The 20728-nt window shown below is 52.2% G+C and overlaps 1 protein-coding gene across 2 annotated transcripts in view; it reads right to left on the reverse strand.

Moving 5' to 3' along the window:
* Positions 1-2809: 2809 nt before the first annotated feature.
* USP7 (ubiquitin specific peptidase 7) overlaps positions 2810-20728 on the reverse strand; it is a 65549-nt gene continuing 47630 nt past the window's right edge. For both annotated transcript variants that reach the window (XM_045874952.3, XM_045874953.3), the window contains exons 11-31: positions 19090-19172; positions 16300-16409; positions 14583-14739; positions 13387-13531; positions 12991-13121; positions 12008-12142; positions 11439-11540; positions 11171-11276; positions 10335-10427; positions 10178-10245; positions 9731-9831; positions 8745-8898; positions 7928-7995; positions 7340-7448; positions 7175-7252; positions 6379-6479; positions 5502-5601; positions 4504-4623; positions 4261-4332; positions 4030-4120; positions 2810-3817 (exon numbers count right to left, since the gene is read on the reverse strand). In XM_045874952.3, coding sequence (XP_045730908.1) covers positions 3711-3817; positions 4030-4120; positions 4261-4332; positions 4504-4623; positions 5502-5601; positions 6379-6479; positions 7175-7252; positions 7340-7448; positions 7928-7995; positions 8745-8898; positions 9731-9831; positions 10178-10245; positions 10335-10427; positions 11171-11276; positions 11439-11540; positions 12008-12142; positions 12991-13121; positions 13387-13531; positions 14583-14739; positions 16300-16409; positions 19090-19172 — 2231 coding nt within the window. In that variant the 3' untranslated portion in view covers positions 2810-3710. The remainder of the gene's footprint in view (positions 3818-4029; positions 4121-4260; positions 4333-4503; positions 4624-5501; positions 5602-6378; positions 6480-7174; positions 7253-7339; positions 7449-7927; positions 7996-8744; positions 8899-9730; positions 9832-10177; positions 10246-10334; positions 10428-11170; positions 11277-11438; positions 11541-12007; positions 12143-12990; positions 13122-13386; positions 13532-14582; positions 14740-16299; positions 16410-19089; positions 19173-20728) is intronic.

Raw genomic sequence — 20728 nt, forward strand, 5'->3', positions numbered from 1 at the left:
TCCATCCACTGGCGGTTTGGAGGGCAGATGCGTAGGGATCCTCCCTGCAGTTTTGCTCTGAGCCCTCTGAAAATCCCCCACGGGCCTGGCTTCAAAGCCTCCCTCCGAGAGAAAGGCGGGAAGGGTGAGTCTGCGCAAGTTCCCGTTCCCCACCGGCAAGGCAAAGGTTATTTAATTTTGCTCCCATCCAGTACACGAAAGCTCTGGAAAGCTCTGGAAGGCTCTCTCATGAAAAGGTCAGGCAAACCCACTAGTGTTTTAGGTCTTAAGTTGAGGCTCCAAATGAGCTAATTGCTGGAACAACCCAGAACATGGGGAAAGTCTGGTTAGAACGGCCGTTTCCACGACACCTGGGTGGCTCAGTTAAGCGTCTGCCTTCAGCTCACGTCGTCATCCTGGGGTCCTGGGATCGAGCCCCTGCTCAGCGGGGAGCCCGCTTCTCCCTCTCCTTCTGCTCCCCCTGCTTGTGCTCTCTCGCTCTGTCCAATAAAATCTAAAAAAACAAAGACCGGCCTTTTCCAACCTTGTAGAGGTTAGCCCCTTGTTGCGATTTAAGTTAAATTAAAACCACTCTCGGGCGCCTGGGTGGCTCAGTCGTTAAGCGTCTGCCTTCGGCTCAGGTCATGATCCTGGGGTCCTGGGGTCCTGGGATCGAGCCCCGCATCGGGCTCCCTGCTCGGCGGGAAGCCTGCTTCTCCCTCTCCCACTCCCGCTGCTTGTGTTCCTGCTCTCGCTATCTCTCTCTCTGTCAAATAAATAAATAAAATCTTAAAAAAAAAAAAAAAACCACTCAGCCCCTTGGGCAACACCCGAGGAGCTCAGCAGGCACACCCGCCGGGGCCCGTGCTCGGGGTCGGGGCCGGTGCTCTGGGTCGCGCAGACAGAGCTCCCAACGCGGGCGGGCAGGAGGGGGGGCTCCTCCACAGCGCGGAGCTCGCACAGACACGGCAAGATGCGGGGAGAGGCTGGGGGCCCCCAACGGGACTCCGCGGGGGCACGACGGTCTCCACAACATCTGACACGGGCGCCCGGGGTGTCCGTGAGGGGCCGTGCCTGGCGCCACGGGTGTTCTCGGGCAGCCTCTCCCGCGTGGGCCGCCCCCCCCCCCCCCCCACACACACACCGTCAGGGTCGGTGAGCTCTGACCACTTTTGCCCGGTTTGATCACGTTCTGCTGGAACCCCGGCTCCCCCGCGTGCCGTATGGCGGGTGGCGGCCCCCAGACAAGCAGCGGGGCCGAGCAGAGCCGCCCGGGAGCCGCACACAGGCCCCCGCAGCCAGCGCCTGCCCCGCCCGCACCGCGCGTTCGCACCGGGCACTTCGGCAACGTCCTCACGGGTCTCCGTCCCCGGGCGGCGGGAAAGCCCTGGCTGAGGCCTGCCTGGGAAGACACGGTCCTGAGACGCCACTGTCTGTCCCCCGCTCACCACCGTCCGGCACGGATCGCCCACCTGGGGTCGGGGCGCCTCACCCTGGCGCTTCGTTCCACACCAAAGCCGCACCTCCCAGCGGCACACACGCAGACCCTGCCGTTCACCACCGTAGCAACACTCGCCCCTTCCTGCGGAAGCGGTGGTCCCCGAGACCGCCGCCTTGGAGCTCCGAGAAAGGCCAGCAACGCGTTCCAAAGATGCCCCCACTGCCCCCACGGGAAGGCACTTCCCGCCTTTTCTCCGCCCATGGCGCCCACGTGCAGGTCACAGTCCTGTTACAGCATGCTTCCCAAGGGACTCCGTCTGGGGACCCTGACGGCCGCCAACAGATGGGAAAGTCCTCGGGGTTTAGAATGAGCTAAAGGCAGTTCCACCCCGTACCCCAAGAAACGTTCTACGAATTCAGACGCTCAACCCCACAGCTGGGACGGAATGAAGAAGTAAACGCAGAACACGTCCACGCCATCAGGCTTCCGTAGTCATTTGGTACCTCCAGGGAGAATGCTGTGCCAGCTACCCAACGAGAACCGACCCACAGCCAAAGCGGAAACACGAGATCGACCGTGTAATGCCCAAAGTCAAACACGCAGAAAAAGATCCTCTCTGGCCTGCCCGTACCTCCTCCTCCTCCAGCAGAAGGGCTCGGGCATGGAGGGCACCCCTGCAACGTGCCGCCCACACGCCCCGGGAGGCAGCTCTTGGGGAACGAAGGCACACACGGGGCCGTGGAAACCCGGAAACGAAGTCCTTCCGCAGCAGAGACCAGCCCAGAGCCCAGGAACCCACGCGGGGTGGCACAGTGGGCCCGGGCAGTGAGCCGCACACGGCTCCCCGGGGCAGCACCTCCCACTGTTCCCGTAGTGTTTCCAGCCTCCTCCTGCCTGCCCGGCTTCCTCCTAGCAAACCTCCTCTTGCTTGAGCTTACACGGAACTAGGAAGCAGCAAAATCCCAAAACCCCCAGGAAACCAGGACCGTCCGAGAGCAACACGACCAGCAGAGGGGACACAGACCTCCCTCGACCTCCACGTCACTCACTGATTTATAGTTTTTATAGAAAATTTTATTCAACATACAACATTTTCCAGCAAAAAGGCAATATACAGGAAGAGTTGGTGTACATTGCTGCTACAGAAACAAACAAAAATCCTGGAAAAGGATGAAAAATAAGTGTGATCTGCTGATTCTATTTTACTGCACTCAAAACTAGACACGCAGCTGGCATTAGCTCCAAAATAAAAGGAAACAAGGCTGGGACTGAAATAAAACTACACACAATGAATATCAACATCAGTGAGAGTCACTTAGATGCACCCAACAAAGTCACCTCCTCCCAGTGGCGAATTTTACATGTTCATTCATTAAATATACAATTTCATTTCTTTTTTTTTTTTTTTTTTTTTTTACCTTTTTTACAAAGTCAACAGCTTACTGACCACTAGTGAGCATGCCCTCTTTGCTAAAAGGCTCTCCTTTTCTCCTTCCGTCTGTTCGGTTTCGAAGAAATTCTACTGGTAACTGCTTCACCTGCCTGTATGAGTGGGTGAGATCGTTAGGTCTGCCGAGAGGCAGCAGATACACCTTAACCGCATTGGACAGTGTTTTCAATTGAATAAAAAGACCCCGAACCGCCTGGCAGGCCCGTATTTGTATTCAGTGCCTCCACGTTGCGAGCAGGCTGCGGAACGGTGGTGACTGGCAGGGTGAGACACGTTTACTGAGACCCAGGCAGCGGGAGGAGGACCGAGGAAGGGGGACAGTACACGCAGTGAAGGAAAGAGCACTATTTATTAGGTTGTGAGTTTCTCTGTTTTGCCTTTACAGATGCACAAAAGGTCATGGCAAGTAGAACTGAGAGGAAAATACGTCAGACGAGCCTACACGCAAGACCAGCCGCGGGGCTGGTGACCGCGACCCTAGGAAGGCAGCCAGGCGGCCTCCGCCGGCTAGGAACAGACCAGAGGCCTCTCGCCAGAGCCTCACGGCCCTCACCTCTTCTCCCCCGCAATGCTGGCCGTCGCCTTGCACTGTGGTTACCATAAAATAACTCTCATTGGCATCCAAGCTTTATAAAAACACCTTCATTTTGCTCAAAAAGGGCAGTCAATAGATACAGAGAAGCCAAACTGAACAGCCTCAACAAAATAAAATTAACATCAGCAGCAAATCCCCTTGCTGAAGACTTCGGATAGAGTGCACGTGTACCAAAGTTCTAGGCTGTTAAAAGGGGGCACACACCCACGCACGGCCCCTCGCCTTGCACACACTGGGTAAGGAAGTCAGTTATGGATTTTAATGGCCTTTTCCAGGTAAGTGTAGCGACTCCTCTTTGGGGCTTTGTTGAAGTGGTCGAGCCCTAGCCAAGGCCGAGGATGAGACATGTTACCTGGTGGAGAGAGAGACACAGCTGAGACCGGACGGAGAGCAAGTCCCAGAAGCCCAGGGCCAGTGGCTGACCCGAGGTGTGGCTACCGGGAAGCTGGGACTCGGACCCAAGCACTGCCCACCCTCACGGACCAGGCCACCGATGTCTCAACCCTGGTCACGCACTGTTCCTCCCTGCTTCACAGACGCCCCTGGAACCCGGGGCGGGCTTACCAGGCTGGGGCTCAAAGTCTTTCAAGTTCACTTCATACTCATCCTCGTTTATGTACTGGTGTCGGCCCATCATCACAATGGCAAATTTAAACTGAAAGACAGAAGGGCCCCTCCTCCGTGAACGCTGGGCACGAGCTAACGCACACCTCTGGCCACAGTCTCGGCTGCTTCCTGAGCCAAGGTTTCGGGGTGCTGCCCGACATCCCTCACAAGTGCCCAAGATGTGTGTACCTTCTCAAACTCCTTTTCCTGGATGTCTAGCAGACTCTGAATCCGTTTCATGACTTCTCTGAAATGCTCGCCCTATGAACGGTAAAGGACACGTGTGTGCACACTCATCTGTGAGCGCCCCTCCGTGGCCCCCGTGGACACCACCAAAGCTCATCATCAGCCCAGAGGAGCCCAGATTCAGCAGCACGAATCCCAAAGCACTACGAGACAGAGGATCCTCGACCTATTACCAAACACCCTCACCTGGTGTATCCTCAGCAAAAATGGAATCCCGAACGTCCCAAACACCTCTTTGTGGAAGTGCGCCACGGTGACGAGCATCTCATTCTCCTTGTCTATGTCCACCTGGTCCAAAGGTATTTCCTGGGGACAGAAGGAGATACACAGAGCTGAGCGACGCGGTCTATGCAAACAAACTCCGCAAGTGCTTCTGACTCGATGCTCCAACAAGGTTTGGGTCTTGTTAGAATGAGGAGAGCTCCGAGTTGGAAGGTATCTGCATTTTTTTTTTTTTTTGAAGATTTTTTAATTTATTTTTTGACAAAGACACAGCGAGAGAGGAAACACAAGCAGGGGGAGTGGGAGAGGGAGGAGCCGGCTTCCCACCGAGCAGGGAGCCCGATGCGGGGCTCGATCCCAGGACTCCGGGATCATGACCTGAGCCGAAGGCAGACGCTTAACGACTGAGCCACCCAGGCGCCCCAGGTATCTGCATTTTTAGAGGAAACTCTGTGTTTCTGGAGACCAAATGATGTACTAGTCTAGTAACTGGAAATTTCAAACACTCCTCAATCAACAGGGAGCCACAGCTTCTAACCAGACTTGCTTGGTGGCCCATATTTAGAACTCACTCCTGAGGACAAGTCCTCTGCGATCCTACGTATTTGGGGACCTCCGCAGTCAGACCCAGAGCAAGGAGGACGCTGTGGCAGGGGCAGGGGGGGTCAGGCGGGTTTCAGCAGAGCAGGCCGGCACGCTGTGTGACGGATGGCGGGCAAGGTCGAGCAGCGCTGTCAGCGGGCCTCATGCCGCTCAACCCGACACACCTGATGTGCTTGCAGAGGAAGATTTCAATAAAGTATTAATTCCTCAAAATGTGTAAGAGTACAATTAACCGCAGGGATCACATCTACTGGTATCCTACACAACACTTAGGCCATGTCCGCAAGTCAGGGCTATCTGAGGAGAGGGGCGGGGGGCCATCCCACCGGCCAGGGCGCCCACACGGGAGGGCCGGTTACCTCTATTCGAAACGTTCTGCTCGTCGCCGGAGATAAGCACTCCAGCAGTTCATCTTCTTGGTGCACGCCAATAATCTTGTAGCTTACGATTTCTAGCAGCCTGCACAAAACAAGGGCGGAATGACCTGCATCAGTTCGTGTGAGAAAAAAGGACGGGTAAGTAGCTTCCTAAAGAAATTCTTTATTATAAAGCTATCTATATTTGCTTATTTTCTTCCTCTTCGGAGAGCTGAAAGGCCCAAAGAGGGCATCCTCGGGGAGGAACAGAGGCCCCGTCAACGGCCCCTGCAGTCTGAGGCCACGCGGCCCCGTGTGGGCACAGAGATGGAGGGGAAACCAAGTCTCCAAGAACTGTGTACATCGGGTCCACAACGGTTCCCAGCTGGGCAGGACCTGTGGTGTTTTTCTCGTGCACTCTTTAGAGAATAAAGATCTCATTCTTTTACTGATATCACAGAGCACGCATTCCGGGAAGCAAAGAGCCCCAAGGCTTGTTTTGTCCTAGGAGCAGACAGCAGGGCACGGGGATGAGAAGGCCCGACCCCGAAACAAACACTGCCCGTCAAGTCTGGGGCTTCTGTCTGCAGCCGAAGTATCAGCCTCATGGATCAGAAGCACCTGGATTTCTGCCGTTTCAGCTGATGCTCCATTTGAGTCCTCTCTTTACTGTGGGTGACTTTTCTACCCGAATCTCATCTTTCTACAGCTTAGTAACAGTCAGGAGACAGGGCAGGAAGGAAAAAAACATGGCTCAATTGTGAAATATTTATAAACCGCCACAAAAGCCGGGCGGAGAGCCGGTCTGCCACTCTGCTGCGCGGGTCCCGGGAACACGGCCGCAGGGCGCAGGCCTCCCCCAGCTACAGGAGATACTTGCCTAAGTTTCCCTGACGCCTTCTCCCCAAGCTCAACAGCCTTTTTACATTCTTCCAGCAGGTCCCGGACACACCCATGCTTATCGGGATATAGTGTGATTTCCTAGGAAATGACAAGATGAAAGAAAACGTAAGGGGTCTGCTCGAGTACATCCTCGATGCTGGAAGAGGGGAAAAACCTGCAAGGGATTTTCAATTGTCCCTAGCTCCCCACCACATCACCGACGCCCCCAGTCTGAGGGCCCCTGATGCATGAACTTGGACCCCCGGCCCCAGCCCAGGCGTGCAGGGGAGTTTTAGAAATGCCACTTTGATGCCAAAAGGTTGCCGTTTACAGGACAGCTTCTCGGCAAACTCTCCCACAGAAGGCCAGCTCCTAGCCGGCTCTTCTCAGCAAAGTGACAACAGGACAGTGTCAGCCGAGACAACAACCAGGGCTGGACTTGAGGATGTCAGCCTGTCAATTCCACCCAGATGAGCATGTTTTATGGCACACGGTGAGCATTTTCCTTAAAACCGGCAGAGCTACAAAGGCGAAACACTAGGGTGCAAGCAGGGAAAGACTTTTCTAGAACCACCACCTCAAGTGGGCAGGCAGCACCCACCCTGCCCTCAGGCCCGCCGCTAGAGCCCAGAGGGCCAGGCAGAGGCAGAAATGGTTCAGAAGCAGTGGTGCTGGCAAGAGGGGGACAGAGGGCCTCGAACGCCTTTATTTCGTTGTTTTAGTTTTCAAGAGCTAGACAAACACTAAACACACACCAATGAGAATAAAAATTCGTATCATTAAAAAGCACGTACCTCTTCCCTAAACTGGCTGTTTAACCAAATACACTTAAAACTTCGTCTGTTTTCAAAGTCTGTGATTTTCATCTTAAGCTATTGAGAAAAGAGAGACTATCAGATATGTCTCCACAAAACCCAAACCTCCTTATGACCCACGGTTACATGAATTCGGACTCATACCTGCTGATAGTAAAGTTTCTTAGGTTGTCTAGGCTTGAAGAACTGTAGGAGATCTCTTAAAGTCCCTTCATAATTATGTCTAAGAGGGTTACCTGGGCCGTCCCTATAACTGCACAAGAAAACAGCATATAAACAAATGACTTATTTGCCTAAAACAAATATCCGTGAGTTAGCATAAACACAAACCACTGCCCGTACGCCTAGATTCAAACTGTGGGCCTGGCACAGGGCTTCCCTCCATACTCCTGTTTCCCGAGCCCTTAGTCCCCTGGTGGTCCCACATGCGCTCTCAGCAATGGGGACAGGGCACGTGCGAGCCTGGCTGGGGTGGCCCCGGCTGGATGCTCGGGAGAGGTGTTGGTGATGTATCTAAACAAGTCTGGCTCTAGATGAGGCAGACTGCCAACTACTCGGACATCTGGGAGCAGTGTGGGCAGGATGTGCGTGGTGATCACTGTATCGGAAACTAAGCGGTGGCCTGTCAGATGCTGCAGCCAGCTATTATTAAAATTAGTTCCATGATGTCAAGATCAATTATGGAGGGCATGCAGTACAGACCAAACAGCGAGGGCCCGGGGAGCGCCTTACCCTTGAGACTTGAAAAACTGGAGCAACATGGGGTCAGTGTTGAGCCTCTGGGCCACTGTCTTTGCAACCTGGGAGGAGGGAAGGGATCCAAAGTCAGAAAAGAAGGCCCATGTTGGGGAGTGAACTGAAATTTGCTTATAAACTCTACCATTAACTATTTACCGAATATTCTTAAAGAAATGTGAAATGAATAGCCTGAATTTACATGGCCTAAAAATCTACCACCGACTGAGAATAAACTATACTCCCCAGTGTATGCTCCATGGGGGCGGCACATCAGCGAAATCACCTGTTAAAGGGTTTTTTGCCTTTTTTTTTTTTTTTTAAGTAGCCTGAACACACGACTTGAGCGGAGATCAAGAGACAGACACCTAACCGACTGAGCCACCCAGGTGCCCCACCTTTCCTTTTAAAGATTATTTATCTAAGCAAACTCTGCACACAATGTGGGGCTCCAACTCACAACCCTGAAATCAACAGCCACACACTCCTCCCACCCAGCCAGCCAGGGGCCCCAAGGGTTTCTCACTTTTAACGGTGAGGTCTACAGGTTTATTTTCCAATGGCAAGTTGTAATTGAAGCAAAGCTGCGGTAAAAACTAGCATCTCTGAAACCAAATCATGCCGGGGTGGATGAGGTGGGGGTGGGAGGGGGCAGCGCCAGCACCAATCGCCTCAAGAACCGCTCAGACAATGGGGCCGTCACCCTCCTCCAGAACCAAATCCATCAGCTTCTCTCTCTTCAGCAACCCTTCCTTTTTAAGAACTTGGTCTCTCTGGTATAGAATCTGAAGGGGAAAGACCATTTGTCAAATACCTGAAAATAATTCATTCGGTTTGATAATGTAACCACAAATCCAGGATCATTAGGGATCGTTTTATCACAGAAAATGACATCAACACGGTGATAGAGGTCTCTGAAGTATTCTTTTGCAGTGGGTAATTCACTGTTATCATTTTCAGGGTCATCCCTGCGGGGAGAGAAAGAAACAGATTGCAGACTGAATCGAAGTCCAGGCCAGGGATAATGGTTATTAAAAAAAAAGGCATCACCTCTGAACCCACAGTGACACGGACTAAGAGTGTGGATGCCAGGAGTCTGTCCCAGCGAGTCCGTAGCCAGGACAGTTAAGGAAAGGCCACCACACACAGGAGCTGTGCTCGGAGGCTCCCACGTGCTAGTGCAAACCGCCCCCTGCTTCGCATCCTGACGAGGGCACGAAACCATGTCCTCCCATTTTATACACAGGGAAGGACTCGGCATGACGGGCCTCACAGCAGAGCCCACTCTCTGACCCCGAGCTGGCAGGCGACCACCTCCCTGCTAAGGCAGCAGATATTTACTACCTGGTCCTCCAAACACAAGTCTGCCAACCCCTGCTCTCGGGGGCCCCATCACCGGTGCTCAAGCCCGCCACGGCCAGGTGGCTTCTGCAAGAGCCCAGGCAAGGACCTGCTGGTCCGACGGGCCCTAAACAAACTGCCTATGCAGGTGTGTGCCAGGGATGCTCATGCTGAGGGGAAGGAAAACCAGCCTGCTACTGTTGGAAGGACTTCTGCCACCCCACTAAGAGCTGCCGTGCTCATCACGGATTCTTAGGAAATGAGACCATTCGTTAACATGAGCAAAAGGTTCACTGCCCACGATCCCCAAACCGGGAGAGGCCGACTTCTGTCAACATTCTCAGCTACTTAAACAAAATCTAACTCAGCGTCTTGACACAGTTTTGTTTCCTGCTTCTGGGGCTTATGGGGAAACTCACTCTTAGTACAAAGTGAAACAGTCCTTCAAAAAGTACTTACTTCTGGAAGACTATAATGTCACCATCCATTAGTTCATCGAGGGCTTTATCAAGAGACACGTCATAATCCTGAATTCTCTCTGTTAAATTCGGTTTAACTTCCTACAGTAAGAGAGATGAATGGTTACCGGGGAACGTCTGCCTAATGTTTAATATAACCAGACGCCACAGGTGTTCTCCCCGAGAATTCTGTTCTCTCGGCCCTACGTTTCTAATGAGAGTGCTAATGGGAACGTTACTATCCACAAAGACGTAATGATCACTGAGCCCGAATGAGGAAAAATCAGACATCTACAAACGTGACCCTCTACTAGACACCACCCGGGGCCCCCACCACTTAGCTGCAGACTGCACACAACAAGGAAGTCAGGGCTAGCAAAACAAACAAGAAAAGCCCTCCCCAAACCACAAACGATACACTGATTACAGAAAAACAAGCCATCCAAACCTCATAGAGGATAAGGCTAGTATCTTGGATAAATCCTGCTCTGTCACACATAACCGGGAGCAAGTCACCTGCGTTCGAGAAAAACAAAGAATCCAGAGCTGTAACGGACCAAGACTTTAGCAAAACCAACTCCAACGGTGAGGGCATTAGGACTTACGTATTTTACAGGATATTGGTGTGTAGATGTGCCCACAGTAATTCAAGCTCCGTGTTTTGGGATCATACATCTTCAAAAATAGCATGACATCATCTACAAGGTTAACAAACAGGTTTTGTTAGGATCTTAACACTTGGGACAATGTCCTAAAAATATTAATAGTAGGCAACCAAGTGACAGCGTCTGGCACCCAAAAGCTACCGTGTCAGGTGAGGTTCATCAAAACGCTGACTGACCCTAGGAGGACAGCATCATTCGGCACGTCGGGCCCCCGGGCAACAGTAATCCGAGACAGTGAGGATGGGACCGAGGGCAGTGAACTTACGAGGCATCTTATTTTCAAGGATAGGTACTAACCAGCTAGCTGAGTGCTGCCATGAGAAAATGCTAATATTGTGTATCTTTACAGCAGTAAGAACTGACCATTTTAGAGCGACCGTCAGCAGACTCTGACCCACCTGTTTTGGCAGAGTTGTGCCAGCAGACGACCAACCTGTTCGTTGCTGAATTTCTGCACCCGCTTTCGGGCGGTAGAGGCCGCCAACGGCCCACAGGCGTGAGACATTTACTACCTGGCCCTGGGCAGGGAGGGTCTGCAGCCCGGCTCTGTGGGCCCCTGTGAGGCGCGCGGCGAACCACACGGACTCAGCGCAGCCGCGGCCTGCTCGCCACCGGCAGCCAGTGAGGCCCGCCCAGCTTCGCCAAGAAGCCTCAACACGGAAAGGGGTTCAGGGGCATTTCTGGAACCGGACCTCTTGGCAAGGGAAGCATGCTAAGCCCGTGTGTGTCTGGACGCTGGTCCTGGGCCCCAGCTCTGCTGCCCCGGGGGCACTTACGATCTTTATCAAACTTGGGTAACGTGGCCCCACTGGCAGCCAGCTCCGGATCAACGGTTTCCAGGAATATCGTCCACGGGTTTTCATTATCACTCAGCTCAATCATCTATTTCCAAAAGAGATGCTGGTGTTAGAGTATTTCCGGGGCTAAGTGAGAGTGAAGAGCACGGCTGCCTGCCGCTCAGCGGGCCAGAGGCAGACAAGCGACAGTGGCGCAGAGCGACTCTGACCAAGGTGCGCGGTGCCCGCCACCCTCATGCGCCCTCACCGTCTTGTTGCCATCCGCCTCGTTATCCAACATTGCTGGCCGTTTGGTTCCATTGCTCCTTGCCTGCATAGGCCATAATCGAATCTGATCTTGTGGAAATCCCTGAAAAAAATTAACACTAAATTAATTAAAACAAAATCAGGGGCGCCTGGGTGGCTCAATCGTTAAGTGTCTGCCTTCGGCTCAGGTCATGATCCCGGGGCGCTGGGATCAAGCCCCACATCGGGCTCCCTGCTCGGCGGGAAGCCTGCTTCGCTCTCTCCCAACTCCCCCTGCTTGTGTTCCCTCTCTCGCTGTCTCTGTCAAATAAATAAATCAAACCTTAAAAAAAAAAAAAAAAAATCAGCTCATACTTTAATTCCGTATGAATGTAAATGATTCTAGGATAAGAAGAAACAAAATGATAGTCTGAGCTCTCCCTGCTGATGTGGACAAGAGAGAGCCCCCCCACTTCCAGGGTTCCCGGGACACCTGGGCTCAAATGCCCAATCCCAGCTTGTCCAGTTAGTGAGGAAGGCAGACAGAACCTGGAGATGAAAACAACCATCCCCAGAAGGGCTGGCACTCACCATGGTCTGAGAGAGGTTCTGGACAAATTCAGCCAGTGAGGAGTTTTTCAATACTTTGAATACAGTGTATTTCACCTTTTCTTCATCGTACATATCATTTCCTTGGTGGCCACAAAACTGGTCCTCTGCAACTATCTGAAAGTACACAAGAAAACACACAACAGAGTTTCCAACAGACGCAGAGATGCCGTGAGACCCCTCCAAGCAAAACAAAGTTTCCACAGTAACAAGCTAAGAAGAGTTAGTCTCTGGCTTCAATGACCATTCTTCCAGAGACCCAAAGAGAAAAGTATCAAGATGACGAAGGATGAAATCAGGTGTTTAGTTAGAAAGTACAAACACGGATGTCTCGGTGGCTCCGTCGGTTAAGCGTCTGCCTTCGGCTCAGGTCATGATCCCAGGGTCCTGGGATTGAGCCCTGCACTGCGCTCCCTGCTCAGCAGGGAACCTGCTTCTCCCTGCCCTCCCTGCTTGTGCTCTCTCTCTCTCTCTCTCGCAAATAAATAAAATCTTAAAAAAAAAAAAGTACAAACACCTGCACCTCCACACACCCCCACCCCTTCCCTGGAGGGCGAGCTGGAAGCCCAGTGCGTGGCGGGCTCTGGATACAGCCCGGGCCCAGCCAGGACGCCAAGCTAGCTCCTCTTCCCAGGCAACCAACCTGCTGAAAGCAGCACCCACTTCCCAACAGAGCAACCAAACCATAAACCCAAACCTTCTGGAAGTTCACCTCCCCGTCCAGCTCTCCTTCCTTCCCCATCACCGGTGACACCTCTCCATGGCCTGGAGCGCCACCTCCCACCGCGAGCTCGCCCTCCCACCCCCGCCTCCAGGGGCCCTCCCCCCTCTGAGCTCCTCCATGCCCACGCTGAGAGAGCGTGGCTCAGTCTGGGGGCCCTTCCCCTGAGCGGCCCCTCAGTCACAAATGCTCAGGGAGCAAGCCCCCACCACGGGGGCAGCGACGCCGCAGAAGCAAGGCTGACCTGCACTTGCATGTAGAGGTGGGCTTCCTGCCGCTCCTTCCGCTTCTGGGCCTCGATCCTTTTCTCCTCCTGGAGTCGCTCTACTAACTGCTGAGGGATGTCGTGGTCAGTGACCGCTTGTAAAACCTCACCTGCACGACAAACGTGCCTTCTCGCTCACCTGTATGCAGGTTCTCTGCTCCCTTCCTCAGAAGGCCCCAATGCCATGTGGTTGTCAATACAGCAATCTTATTCGAGTGAAAACTACTTAGGACCGCGAGTCCCCTGGAGGTGCAGGGACCAGGGCCGTGCGAGCCAAGACCGCGACCGCGTGGGGACAGCCAGCAGAGCTGGGCAGCACCCAGGGATCGGGGACTCTGGCCTGCAGCGCGGAGCCGAGCGAGCGGCGCTACTCACTGAGCTTGGACTCCCTGATGTACACCAGCATGTACGCGTTGGTGCAATGCCGCACGGACAGGTCGTCGTCGTGGCCCCCGTAGTTGTGCTCGATGGCCTCCTCCTTCGTACACCTGGACACCACGTCGTCGTCAAATTTACACCACTGACAAGGAAAGCAAGGAGACGCGGCAGAGATGAAGCACACAAAGAGGCGGTGTTCTCCTAAAACGAGTCATCTGAGGATGTGCCGGCCCCGGGGCACCGCGTCAGGTAAGCCGGCCTCTCACCAAGCTCCCCGGCACCGCAGCCGACTCCGGCCCGCATTCGGGGTAGGCGGGGTAGGGGGCGGGCTGTGAAGGCGCGTCTGTTGGCAATCCTTACCCTCCAACAGCCCACTTCAATTTACATTCAATCGACTGACAGTACAACTCTTTACACATTTGAGAAAACCATACAGAGCACACCTACGCTGCTAGTAAAATCGAAGTTTTATGGTACAGTTATAAAATTAAATGGGGACATTTGATCCTATCTCATGACATAGTCTCACAGCAAGTGAGGGCCTGACTTTAAAAAGTCAGCAGAGTTGTACATTATACTTATCTTCCAATCTCTTCATTGTGGATCGAGTCACTTTCAACGGTACTTAAATCTTACAGTAAAAGGTTCATCGTGGTCTGGTGCTATGTGGGTCCCTCCACCAAATCTCCTCAGCTCGAGCGAGGTGGGCTCGGCCTCTGCGCTGTTCCTCACTGGCCCTACAGTCCTGGACACAGAGCCCGAGGAGACCCTCGTCCCCTGGGGACGACTACGGGAGAGCAGATCCACGCAAACCTGGGTCAGACGGAGGGTCACAGAGCGCGGACAACCAGGCCTGCAGAATGACGTGCCCCCCGCACTGCCTCCCCGGCCGTGGATGATGACTCTGCTGGTGCTCTTAAGTGGGAAATAGGTGCCTCACTTTACATACGAAGGGATCAAGGTTCAATGCTCAATACTGATAAAGAGACACATAATACAGTATAATTGCTAATTTACTATTCACCTTTAAAGTATCAGCAAGTAGCGCAAGAGAGCACAGAGAGAAATCAGAGCCCGGGGGGGATCTTTTGCTATCCAGGCCATCGGGCAGGACTGGGCTAAGGTGAAGCTGAGTGCCAGGGTGAATGCCCTACACACCATCACATCCGACTCCACCCCTGCCCAGCACTTACTTTGCCATCCCCTTTGGGGTTTAGATAAACCACATAATGTCCACCATGATTATCTCCACTGTGAACCAGGACTGCATGAAGAATATAATTTGCAGGGTCCTTAGGATCTGTTTTTTGCAAAAATTCATCGAGTGGTAACTGTTCTGGGAATTCAAACCTATTAAAAAACATTTTTAAAGAAATCCAGGTTTCATTCACACGTGAAATAGTTTAAAGGTAAACTTTATTTATTGCTAGACGTTCTAATTTATTGGCTCATCTTCATTTGGAAAGCCAAGTATCAATGTGACTTGGGAGACCCCATGAACACTTCGGAGGCAGCTCCCATTCATTAGAACAAGTTAATTATTCAGACAGCAGTAAAAAATTTGAAGCTAGGTAGGAGGAAAATGCTCTAAATGCACTGAGATGATGCTTGACAGAATTTCAAATTCAGGGTATTACACAACAGCCAGTCTTGTGATAGATGTACACCGTGACTCTTCTAGGATGTGGGTAATTCCAAATGTTATTAATGAATAATTCTGGCTGTCCAGAACTTAGAACAGAGCATATACTGTACGTCTGAGAAACACAGGAAATCGGATCTGAACAACGAAGACATGTAAGCAAGGATCCCCTACACCCCATGATTTCTAAAGACATCCTGAACTTGATTTGCTTTTCAATGACTGGGTCCATAAACATTTTAACAACACAGTCGAAATTAATCAGCAGTGCCTTGAGAGGCGGGTGGTCGAGGACTCGGAGAGTGAGCTCACAGAGTCTGAAGGGGCAGCCGCCCCAGCACCAGCCCAGTGCCGCCCTCAGCAATCCTGGCTGCGCTGCCAAATGTTCAGAATTCCTAAAGGATGCCAGAAATCTGGGCTTTTATGTGAAATCTGATGGGGGTTTTTTTTGGCGGGGGGGGGGGGTTGTTGTTGTTTTTTAATGTTGGCAACTAATGCCAATAAAAACAGAAACAAAAGCAAGGTGGGGACCCAACAAAACACACCAGCAGACTGGCCTTGGTCTGCGGGACGCCAATCTGTGAGGTCTGGTGGAGACTGTTTCATACAGATTCCAGAGCGATGGGCAAGAATGAAAGAGCAAAGACCCGGCTGGTGGCAAATAATTTGACTGGGTCCATTCTCCCTCAAGTTTGATGGGTGACTAACCAACCTCTATCCTGTGCCCAAACTAACCAGTACCAAAGTTCTGTATTCTAAACCAGGTAAAGTAGTATTTACTATCATTCTTTTTATCTGGCATTTTAAGAACGGGGAAAACACCTAGAATAAGGCACACACATACATCTACATCATCTTCCTGAAAATTCCAACACATTCTAGAATACCAACTGAGAGATTACAAAATATTGGAGGACTGTATTCAAACAAATACAGCAACATCAAATTCCACTCCTGAGGTTAACAGCGGCATTCTGGTGAGTGCAAAACAGGTGGAGCAGAAAGCCCTCTCCCCTCAGACCTCCATCTGCCCCAGTGTGGAGGGGACTGGGGTTCCCTAAGAGGGAGCAATGGGAGGAACAGCCTCTGAAATCTCGTAAGGGAAATTATCCCTTTAAAACCATTATTCTTGGGACAGTGAGGCAAGAGAGAGACCTAAGTACATCAGAGATGGACTGAAAATATAAAAAGACTAAACAAAGCGCTAAGACTGAACCCCAAGTCAGGCGATGATTCAATCTTAACTTTCACATCCCACTATAAATTACCTATCATTGATCTTGATATTTTGGTCCGTCTGAGGGTCATACATAAATCTCATCAGCTGTAGATGTAACACTGGTGGCAAAGTTAGGAATTTCACACCTTTCTCTGCTTCCTGAACATTGAAAAAGAAATGCAAGTTTAGTTCAGCCCTACTTAGTCCCTGAAGCAAGGACAGCAATAGCGGTTGGAGAGATCTGGTGGGAGAGGAAGGGTAGGTATCCAGCTGGGGTGCTTTTAAAATGTTGTTTAAGAAACAGGCTCACGGGTGGCTCAGTTGGTTAAGCATCCGACTCTTGGTTTCACTCAGGTCATGATCTCAGGGGTGAGATCAAGCCCCCGTTGGGCTCCAAACTCAGAGCAGAGTCTGCTTGAAATTCCCTCTCCCGTCCCCTTCCCCCAACTTGCACATTCTCCACCCCCTCCCTCTCTCTGACAAATAAAATCTTAAATGCACACACACAAAGACAAAAGAAGAGAACCAAGCTCAAACAGAGAAAACCTGGTGGTTGTCAGAGGGTGGGGGAGGGGCGAAACAGATGAGGGGTGTCAAGAGATACAAACTTCCAGTTACAAAACAGGTCACAGATACAAAGTACGTGTAGGGACAGAGTCAGCAGCACCATGCGAACTCTGTAGTGAGCACTTCATGATGTATGTGAACACGACATCACTACGCGGCACGCCTGAAGCAAGTGTAATACCGCACACGTCAACGACGCTTCAACTAAAAAATAAAGTCAGGGGCGCCTGGGTGGCTCAGTCGTTAAGCGGCTGCCTTCTGCTCAGGTCATGGTCCCAGGGTCCTGGGATCGAGCCCCGCGTCGGGCTCCTTGCTCGGCGGGGAGCCTGCTTCTCCCTCTCCCGCTCCCCCTGCTTGTGTTCCCTCTCTCGCTGTGTCTCTGTCAAATAAATAAAATCTTAAAAAAAATAAAAGTAAAATGTTCTGCTTAGCTCTTTCTCAGGTTTGCTGCAAGAGCTTGTGTGTGAGCGATTTACTCTGGATTATATTCTGATGCCCAACGACAGAGGAACAGCTAAGTAAATTAGGGCTTAATCACTTGCTGGTGTGTTATAGTCATTAAACACGACGGGAAATATGGAAAAGCACAGAAAACCATGCACTGGAAAGGCGGACGCCGGGGACTGCAGGGAGGCGAGACCAGGCGTGCTTACAGACACCTGGCCGCAACAAGTGCGGCTGCTCACAGGCACGGGGCGGGGCGGGGCGGCAACCGGTCAGCGGCTTCCTGCCCCTGGCCTCGGAGCACGTTCACCTCAGAGCACATGATGCACAGCACGCGCTCGGCGCTTACACTCCAACCCACTTCTGAACACGGTCCTCACTCGAGAGCAGCAAGACCCTCACATCAGCAACGCGGCCTCGCTGCAGCGGGACGTGCCCCACTTCTCAACAAGGCCTCCTCGGGGCGGGGGGCCCCCAACTCCACAGCTCCCACATGCCTGGCCCCGCCTCAGCCGCCTCTGGTTTCCTCACGAAAATAAGCCTCTGCCCAACCCCACCACTACCAGACCACCGGGCTCTCAACACAGCTCAGCTTCTGATTCAGACCTTCCTTCTGGGGCCGGGTACATCCAGCCGAGGCACTGTGCCTGTGACAAGCCACAAGACAAGGCTCTCTGATGTCGCATTAGCGTGCCTAAGATGACAAAGTAGCTCTGGAAAGAAAAATGAAAACCCAAGGAACCTGCCATACAAAGGAACGGCATGGTTTTGATATAACTTAAAAGAACAATAAAAGAATTGTTTCTCTACCACAGTCCATTGAGGCTATGATTCTAAAATACATACTCTGCTCACCCAGACCCCAAACCGTCCAGTGTGGACAAGGGAAATTCTTGTGAGTTGACTGTTTCCTAAGCACATCTAGTCACATGCTTGCAAAGTCACTTTCTGATCCACAACGCAGCATCCTGAGCGGCCTGACCAAGCAGAAGAGCAGATCTGCGGCTCACTGAAACATGGGCACACCAGCACCATGAATTCTAAGGTAGCCAGCTTGGTAAACACAGGATGGTGTGGAAAATCATAAAATGGCTGAGCCCATGTGTCCAGGTTATGAGTCCAACACAGACTCTGGACGCTGCATCCGTGAAGGTGCTACTGACCCACTTACTGACTGGCAGCCAGGAACACGCCACAGTCCGTGTCTCTCCACCCGGCCACGGACTGACCAGTCACTTGTCCACAGTGCTTGGTGCTCTGCCAGAAGCTTAGAGTCCCCGCGGGGCTTTGTGGAAAACAATCAGGGACACCACGTATTCACAGAACAAGGAACAGAAAATGCACTCCTCGTTCTACAAGTCATGATCCTTTAGATCCTTTAGAAAACTAACCCCATCTTACACACACACACACACACACACACACACACGCCAAAGTGCAAACCACCCATGAGTCCAAAGTCCAAGAAAGAACGAACTTCTACTGCAACTAGAAGCTGAGGAAAAGCTCCAGCGGAAACCAGTGAGGCGAGGAGCAGGATCCTGGATGCCGTGGAGAACACGCCTCCCTACAGCGGGACGGGGTCTCCCGTGTGCTGGGTGACGGGTCTACCCAAGATGCTGAACGTCAACCTCCCGCCCCCAGCTCAGCCCCACCAGCTGCACAATCGGAGGCCCCAAAATATAGTGTCTGCACTAAGAAGTAAAATCTTTTGAGCTCTAAATATGAACAGCGTATGAAAAGGTACAAGTGACTTTCCCGTCCACAACTGAAGCAAAGGATGTGAAAACACAGTGATGGGAAAGGCGGTACACAGTTCCCACGTTACCTGCAAACCGTGCTCCCCAGCGTCGTATTTATTGTCACCGTCTAGTTGTTCCACAGCCACGTAGTCCACAAATGATTCAAATACTTGAAAGAGAGAAAGTGAAGAAAGTCAGCCGATGATTTCACTAGAGCCCTGATGGTAACGCAGCCACCCCAACACGCTTCGGCACGCTGGGAAAGAGAGCGGAGAGAAGAGCAGCCCAGAGCAGCGGCTCCCGGCCTCTGCCCGACACCCGCCACGCCTGCCACAGCTCCAGAACAGAAGCCCTGAACCTCTAAGAACCCCACTGACATGGTTTCCTAAGGGTGTGATAAGCGTTCATGCGGAGTCAAATGTTTTACCCACTTTAACAAAATCAAGGAACCTTAAAGTACACATTTTGACCCACTTATCATAAAGCTACAATTGAGGCAGTGCAGGTAGAGAGCAGGACTGTGGGGATAAGAGGGACAGGATGGGACATAAGTAAAATGAATCGGGACAAGGGCCTAATATCAAACACGGGGACTGAGCCGGGAAGCTCCTGTTGCTACAAGAGAACTCAAACGCTCTGACTCGCACACAAGAGGACGATGTGCAGGGACAGATGCGTTCACGGGGATGGAGTGCTCCCTTCACAGTGTGTCCAGAAGAATCACAATGCTCGCTGTGATTAGCTTACGATTTTGTCAGTTAAACCACAACAAAGCTGGGGCGCGTGGGGGAAGATAGAGAATTCGCCCAAGGACAACCAGCAGACCAGAAGACAGAGGCTAAAAACAAATCCACATGGATAGGAACGTCTGCTGACAAAGGTGCAGAACAAGGGAAGAATGTGACGGGTTCAAGAGAGACCCATATGCGGGGGATCAGTCCTGACGTCCTACCACGTGCAAAAATCCATTCCGGGTGGATTACGGATAAAGAGAAAAGAGAAAACAGTAATAGATAAAATAGCTTATGCCTTCAGAGCAGGTGTTCTTAACACAAAAAGCAGAGAATGATTGGCTGATTTCACTCAAATTCTGAAATGCCGTTCAACAAGAATGAACAGAGGCGAGCCCCACGCGGAGCAGCCCCGAGAAGCCCACCGCCGGGCGAGCACCCCGAGCGCATGCGGCAGCGCTCCTGCCCTGCTCCTGCCCGGACTCCATGTCCTGTGCTCAACAAGGTCACACCCTGGACGATGGGCACTACAGAACCGGGATCTGGAAGGAGCCCTTCACCTGTCCCCGCTCACTGTGCAGAAGAGAAACCCAAACAAGGCCCAGTGTCTCCCTGACAGAGGGAAGATACTATCTGGGGCCAGGGAAAGAAGTGCCCAAAGGACGGGAGAGCAGTCCCCAGAGCTCATGCCGGCCTGCGAACGGTCTCTGCTCCGCTCCCTCCAGCCACGGTGAAAAGCCCCCTCACACATGGAGCCCCAAGCAGAAGGCTCAGAACGGTGCTGCCTCAGCTGTGGGCCCAAGTAGCCTAACACTGTTGAGCTCCCACCTGACAGAGCGTAAAAACGAGCCTCCGAAGAACCACCCTATGTCCAAGTCACTTCAACGTGCCCCAGAACAAAGGTTAAGAACATCCCATACCCAACAGTATAAAAATCACCATGGCAGGCATCCAATAAGGATGCAAAGAAACTGGAAAACAGAGCCCATGATGA

The sequence above is a fragment of the Mirounga angustirostris genome, unplaced genomic scaffold (genome assembly GCF_029215605.1).
Source record: "Mirounga angustirostris isolate CCGP_5_RB_7025 unplaced genomic scaffold, mMirAng1.0.hap1 SCAF_5, whole genome shotgun sequence".
NCBI classification, from domain to species: domain Eukaryota; kingdom Metazoa; phylum Chordata; class Mammalia; order Carnivora; family Phocidae; genus Mirounga; species Mirounga angustirostris.